Below are 7072 nucleotides of genomic sequence, written 5' to 3'. Positions count from 1 at the left end.
TTTTTTTTTTTTTTTTTTTTTTGAGAAGGAGTCTCGCTCTGTCGCCCAGGCTAGAGTGCAGTGGCCGGATCTCCACTCACTGCAAGCTCCGCCTCCTGGGTTCATGCCATTCTCCTGCCTTAGCCTCCTGAGTAGCTGGGACTACAGGCGCCCGCCACCTCGCCCGGCTAGGTTTTTGTATTTTTTTTTAGTAGAGACGGAGTTTCACCGTGTTAGCCAGGATGGTCTCGATCTCCTGACCTCGTGATCCGCCCGTCTCGGCCTCCCAAAGTGCTGGGATTACAGGCTTGAGCCACCGCGCCCGGCTAGTTTTTTGTATTTTTTAGTAGAGATGGGGTTTCACCATGTTAGCCAGGATGGTCTTGATCTCCTGACCTCGTGATCCGCCCGTCTCGGCCTCCCAAAGTGCTGGGATTACAGGCTTGAGCCACCGTGCCCGACCAATTTTTTGTATTTTTAGTAGAGATCGGGTTTCATGTGTTAACCAGGATGGTCTCGACCTCCTGACCTCGTGATTCACCCGCCTCAGTCTCCCAAAGTGCTGGGATTACAGGCATGAGCCACCCACGCCTGGCCAGAAGGTACTATTTTTTTCTAAGAGAACCTCAGATATATCAGAAAATTAATAGTCAGTGGCATTCGTGTAGTATTTGCCAAGCATCCACTATATGTCTTGGTTTCTTCAGCAAGAGTAAAAATAGAAACCTATGAATAATATCTTGTGGAAATGTTCGTCTCGCCGTCTGTTACAGACTTAAGGTGAGTGTTATGTTAGAGCTGGCTCTCAAAATCAGCTCAGGAGAGCCAATTATATGCCCTTCCCAACTCTGTGTTCACTGTCACGTTAGTAGCTTAAAATTGGCCATGGTGGGAGTATTTATTTATACCATGGAAATTGGAAAATGCTATAAATCAGGGGGAAGGAAAGACATCAATTTGTATCTACTATGTGCCTGGCACTTTGTTTTGTTTTGTTTTTTATTTTTTTGAGACGGAGTTTCGTTCTTGTCGCCCAGGCTGGAGTGCAATGACGTGATCTTGGCTCACTACAACCTCCACCTACCAGATTCAAGTGATTCTCCTGACTCAGCCTCTCAAGTAGCTGGGATGACAGGAGCCTGCCACCACACCTGGCTAATTTTTATATTTTTAGTAGAGAAGGGGTCTCACCACGTTGTCTAGGCTGGTCTCGAACTCCGGACCTCAGGTGATCTGCCTGCCTCGGCCTCCCAAAGTGCTGGGATTACAGGCGTGAGTTTACATGCCCAGCTTACTTCTAAGGTTGTGTTTTAAGAGGACAATGTTGAAAAAAGTAAAGAACTTCCCCACATTCCTCAAAAGATAATATTCCAAACATCCATCAGGTTATAGAAAGCATTCTTAGCAAATGCTTCCAGAGAAACTGATTTTATCTTCATTAAGTAAGTTTAATCAGTACCTTTTTAAATACCTTAGTTTTTGTTCTTTTCCCTTTAGGAGGCTTGGGAACAGAAAGAAGATGATGACCTCAAAAGAGCTACCGAGTTAAGTCTTCAAGGTGTGGAGATCATTTTAATTACATTTTTTTAATGGTAAAATTACCATTCACACATAGAAGAACATATAAAGAGTGTGTGTGTGTGTGTGTGTGTGTGTGTGTGTGTTGTGGGGGATAGTGTCTCTGTGTGTGTGTGTGTGTGTGTGTGTGTGTGTGTGTGTGTGTGTGTGTGTGTGTTGTGGGGGATAGCCTCTCACTCTGTTACCCAGGCTGGAGTGCAGTGGTGCAGTCTTGGCTCACTGCAACATCTACCTCCTGGGTACAAGCAATTCTCGTGCCTCAGCCTCCCGAGTAGCTGGAATTATCGGTTGTGCCACCACTCCCAGCTAATTTTTGTATTTTTAGTAGAGATGGGGTTTCACCATGTTGGCCAAGACTGGTCTTGAACTCCTGGCTTCAAGTGATCCACCCGCCTCAGCCTCCCAAAGTGCCGAGATTACAGGCTAAAATGTGTTTTCTGATAACAAATTTGAATACCTCCCAGGTAAAGAAATAGAGCCTTAGAAGCAACCTTTATATCTCTCCTTTTTGTCTTCCTCCCAGAGGAAACCACTAATCTAACATTTGTATTCATCTTCAGCTTGCTTTTTTCAAAATAATTTTTGTCATCTATACCCATATCTCTAACAATATGTTTTTTAATTTTGAAAAATTAGCAGAAAAATCTATCATCTGTTTAATGAAAGTTATAATTTTGTCACTGTTACGAGTCCTAGAAAAACATGATGTGGCTTCAGGTTCCAAGTCTGGGGAAGTCAGTAGGCAGTCATGAGTGAGTGCATTCGGTAGCATAAGGTTCACATGTCATAGCATTTGGCAGAATTAATATGTGGACCAGGTATTAGAAGTCCATGAGATAGGAGATTGGAAGAAGTAGATGTAGGAATCTGTTTCTCAAACAGCTTTTACCTAATCTTTATTTTATCCCCTCCCCTCCTTATCCTCCAGTTTCAGAGGTACCTGGTTCCTGGTTCTTCCATGTCTTCATTTTTTTGGAGACAGGGGCTTGCTCTGTTGCCCAGGGGCTGGAGTGTAGAGGCTCGTTCTCTGTTCACTGCAACCTCTGCCTCCTGAATTTCAAGTGATTCTTGTGCCTCAGCCTCCTGAGTAGCAGGGACTACAGGCATGTACCACCACGCCCAGCTAAATTTTTTTTTTTTTTTTTTGAGACAGAGTTTCATTCCTGTTGCCCAGGCTAGAGTGCAATGGCATGATCTTGGCTCACTGAAACCTCCACATCCCAGGTTCAAGCAGTTCTCCTGCCTCAGCTTCCTGAGTAGCTGGGATTACAGGCACCCACCAGCACGTCCAGCTAAATTTTGTATTTTTAGTAGAGATAGGGTTTCACCATGTTGGCCAGGCAGGTGTCGAACTCTTGACCTTAGGTGATCCACCTGTGTTGGCCTCCCAAAGTGCTGGGATTGCAGGCGTGAGCCACCATGCCCGGGTTCCAGCTAATTTTTTGTGTTTGATTTTAGCAGAGATGGAGTTTTGGCGTGTTGCCCAGGCTGGTCACGAACTCCTGATCTTAGGCAGTTCACCCACCAGCCTCGGCCTCCCAAAGTCCTAGGATTAGAGGTGTGAGCCACCATGCCTGGCCTGGTTCTTCCATGTCTTCTTGTGTCTTTTGAACATTCAGTGATGTAAATTAGATTAGTTTTCAACTTTTCCATTGCGGGCTTGGGGTATGGCTTTGGCTTTCTTAGGTCTGCTGAGTCAGTCACACATGTATTTCCAACTTAGAATTTTGATGTTATATTCTCTTTTCCTATTCTTTGCATTCTTAGATTTTCTTTTTTCTTTTTCTTTCTTTTGAGACAGAGTTTCTCTCTTGTTGCCCAGGCTGTAGTGCAGTAGCGTGATCTCGGCTCACTGCAACCTCTGCCTCCCGAGTTCAAGTGATTCTCCTGCCTCAGCCTCCCAAGTAGCTGGGATTACAGGCATGAGCTACCATGCCCAGCTAATTTTGTATTTTTTAGTAGAGGTGGAATTCACCATTTTGGTCAGGCTGGTCTCCAACTCCTGACCTCAGGTGATCCACCCGCCTCGGCCTCCCAAAGTGCTGGGATTACAGGCGTGAGCCGCCATGCCCAGCCTCATTCTTAGATATTCATGTGATTGTAAGTCACACTATACTATGATTTTAGTGGAGCTAATTATATATTAAAGCAAATAACCATTTATGTACAAATACTCCTGGGATTCTTTATTTAACACCATTAGTAAAGATGGATGCTTCCAATGGACACATACTGTTAAAAAATATATAGATCTTATATTTGTTTAGTATATCTTAGGTGAAATTTAAGAGTTAAAGGTTGAAATTTTTTTAGCTTTTTTGGTACATTTCAAGAAATGAACTTTTTTTTTTTTTTGAAACAGTCTCGCTCTGTTGCCAGGCTGGAGTGCAGTGGCACAATCTCAGCTCACTGCAACCTCCACCTCCCAGGTTCAAGTGATTCTCCTGCCTCAGCTTCCTGAGTAGCTGGGACTACTGGCGTGTGCCACCACACCCAGCTGATAGTTGTATTTTTAGTAAAGAAGGAGTTTTACCATGTTGGCCAGGATGGTCTTGATTTCTTGACCTCTTGATCCACCTACCTCGGCCCCCCCAAAGTGCTGAGATTACAGGCATAAGCCACCACACCCGGCCAAGAGATGATTTAATACAAAGAAAAAAAGAACATTGACCTTTTTATAATCCTTTTTCTGTAAGGATAATTTATGTTTGCTAATGACACCAAGTACTTGAAATCTAACATATATAGCTTATATAGAATTTAGTGAAATTGGATTATATGTAAAATTACATTCTTTTCTAATTTTATGCCTTTCTTATGAGGGTTAGATCCCTTTATCATATAAATATATTTAAAAGAAAAAGAGCGTTTCTTTTACAGATACACGTCTCCCGTGTTCCCCAAGTGGGCTGAGCATGCTGGACCCTCTTATGTTTTATGTTTACTTAGAATGATAAAATGTGTACCTCAAGCTGTTTTATCTTTCTAATTATATCTCTTATGTCTATTCCAAGAATTTTTTTTTTTTTTTGAGACAGAATTTTGCTCTTGTTGCTCAGGCTGGAGTGCAATGGCGCAATCTCAGGTCACTGCAACCTCCGCCTCCCGGGTTCAAGAGATTCTCCTGCCTCAGCCTCCCAAGTAGCTGGGATTATAGGCATTAGGCACCGCTCCCAGCTAATTTTTTTTTTTTTTTTTTTTTTTTTTGCATTTTTAGTAGAGATGAGGTTTCACTATGTTGGTCAGGCTGGTCTCGAACTCCTGACCTCAGGTGATCCACCTGTCTCGGCCTCCCAAAGTGCTGGAATTACAGGCCTGAGCCACCGTGTCCAGTCTATTCCAAGAACTTTTACAAGATTTTGTGTTTGTATTCTTCAGAGTTTAACAACTCCTTTGTGGATGCATTGGGTTCTGATGAGGACTCTGGAAATGAGGATGTTTTTGATATGGAGTACACAGAAGCTGAAGCTGAGGAACTGAAAAGAAATGCTGAGGTAATTGTTTTCATCCCTGAGGACAGTTGGTCAGATTCAGTGTCACTCCTCCTGCTCTTTACTTCAAAGGCCCCACTTTCAGTGTCCATTGCAGGTTCATTTTGGCCCTTGCACTAGCCATTACATGGTCTCATTTTCTCTTGTCATTTGCTGTTCATTTTTCACATGCAGAATTCAAAACAACAACAACAAAAAAAACAGGAATACATCCTGACCACTTTGTATGCATGTTAGGTAAGAACTCAGTAAAGGCATGTGTGTATTAAAGTACCTTTAGTTGGCCAGGCGTGGTGACTCACGCCTGTAATCCCAGCACTTTGGGAAGCTGGGGCAGGTGGATCACCTGAGGTCAGGAGTTCGAGACCAGCCATACCAACATGGTGAAACCCCGTCTCTACTAAAAATGCAAAAATTAGCCAGGTGTGGTGACACATGCCTGTAATCCCAGCTACTTGGGAGGCTGAGGCAGGAGTATCGCCTGAACCTGGGAGGCAGAGGTTGCAGTGAACCAAGATTGTGCCATTGTACTCCAGCCTGGGCAACAAGAGCAAAACTCCGTCTCGGGGAAAAAAAAATTACCTTTAGTTACACTGAATAACTATCATCTTTATAGTTAAATACCAAAAACAGTTGTTGCTCACTGAAAACTGTTGAATTGGTGATGTTAATTAGGGCACATTGAACCCTTTTTTTTTTAACCCTTTTTTCTCCCTTAAATAATTGCTTTTTCCCCTCAAATTTTGATTATCCAGGATCCTACCATCCTAACACAATTACTGTCAGCACTTTGACATATTTCTTTGTTATTCTCACCTCTATGTATGCTTTTTTAAAAGTCATAAGTATAGTTTTTATTTCATTTGTTTTTTTTGTTGTTGTTCTAGAGACAGAGTCTCACTGTGTTGCCCAGGCTGGCTTCAAACTCCTGGGCTCAAGGGATTTTCCTGCCTCAGCCTTCCAAATGACTGGGACTAGAGGCACACACTGCCGCACCCAGGTTATCCTGTTTGTTGAAGAGTAGTTATTTATAAGCTTATTTTTAATGCCTATACTATATTGCCTCAAATGAATATCATATTTATTTACTTTTTAGCTAACACTGAGTATTTGTCTAAGTTGTTTGTAATTTTTCACTATGATAAGAAGTTAGGGCCAGGCGCGGTGGCTCAAGCCTGTAATCCCAGCACTTTGGGAGACCGAGATGGGTGGATCACGAGGTCAGGAGATCGAACCCATCCTGGCTAACACAGTGAAACCCCGTCTCTACTAAAAAATACAAAAAACTAGCCGGGCGTGGTGGCGGGCGCCTGTAGTCCCAGCTACTCGGGAGGCTGAGGCAGGAGAATGGCGTGAACCCGGGAGGTGAAGTTTGCAGTGAGCCGAGATCCGGCCACTGTACTCCAGCCTGGGCGACAGAGCAAGACTCCGCTTCAGAAAAAAAGAAGTTGGGAAACTGTATGCTTATAGCATTTTCCTTATTTTGTTTTTTAATTTTTTTGAGATAGTCTCGCTCTGTCACCCAGGCTGGAGTGCAGTGACACAATCTCAGCTCACTGCAACTTCCTCCACCTCCTGGGCTCAAACGATTCTCGTGCCTCAGCCACCTGAGTAGCTGGGATTGCAGGCAGGAGCCACTATGCCTGGCTAATTTTTGTATTTTCAGTAGATGCGGTTTCACCATGTTGGCTAGGCCGGTCTGGAATTCTTGGCCTTAAGGGATCCGCCCATCTCTGCCTCCCAAAGTATTGGGATTACAGGCCTGAGCCACTGTACCTAGCCGAACACAGAGTTTTGTTGTTGTTTTTTTTAAGGCAAGGTCTGTCACCCAGGCTAGAGTGCAGTGGCATGTGCTCTTGGCTCACACGTTCGTTTTCTATATTTTAGAATTTCTTCTTTTGTATTCTCCAGAAGTAAATTACTAAATTAAAGTTTATGAACATTTTAAATATCTGGTTTACATATAGCCGTATTCCTTCCCTGATTTTTTTTTTTTTTTTTTTTTTTTTTTTTTTTTTTTTTTT

General features: G+C 43.2%; 1 protein-coding gene across 4 annotated transcripts in view; it reads left to right on the top strand.

Moving 5' to 3' along the window:
- Window positions 1-7072, top strand: part of USP37 (ubiquitin specific peptidase 37) — a 121021-nt gene that overhangs the window by 109882 nt on the left and 4067 nt on the right. For 3 of the 4 annotated variants that reach the window (XM_026454735.2, XM_026454737.1, XM_026454734.1), the window contains 2 exons: window positions 1477-1537; window positions 4936-5051. In XM_026454735.2, the coding sequence (XP_026310520.1) occupies window positions 1477-1537; window positions 4936-5051 (177 nt within the window). The remainder of the gene's footprint in view (window positions 1-1476; window positions 1538-4935; window positions 5052-7072) is intronic. The other variant, XM_026454738.1, reaches the window with a different exon arrangement.

Source organism: Piliocolobus tephrosceles, chromosome 11 (genome assembly GCF_002776525.5).
Source record: "Piliocolobus tephrosceles isolate RC106 chromosome 11, ASM277652v3, whole genome shotgun sequence".
NCBI classification, from domain to species: domain Eukaryota; kingdom Metazoa; phylum Chordata; class Mammalia; order Primates; family Cercopithecidae; genus Piliocolobus; species Piliocolobus tephrosceles.
This window is presented reverse-complemented; position numbering and strand designations above follow the sequence as displayed.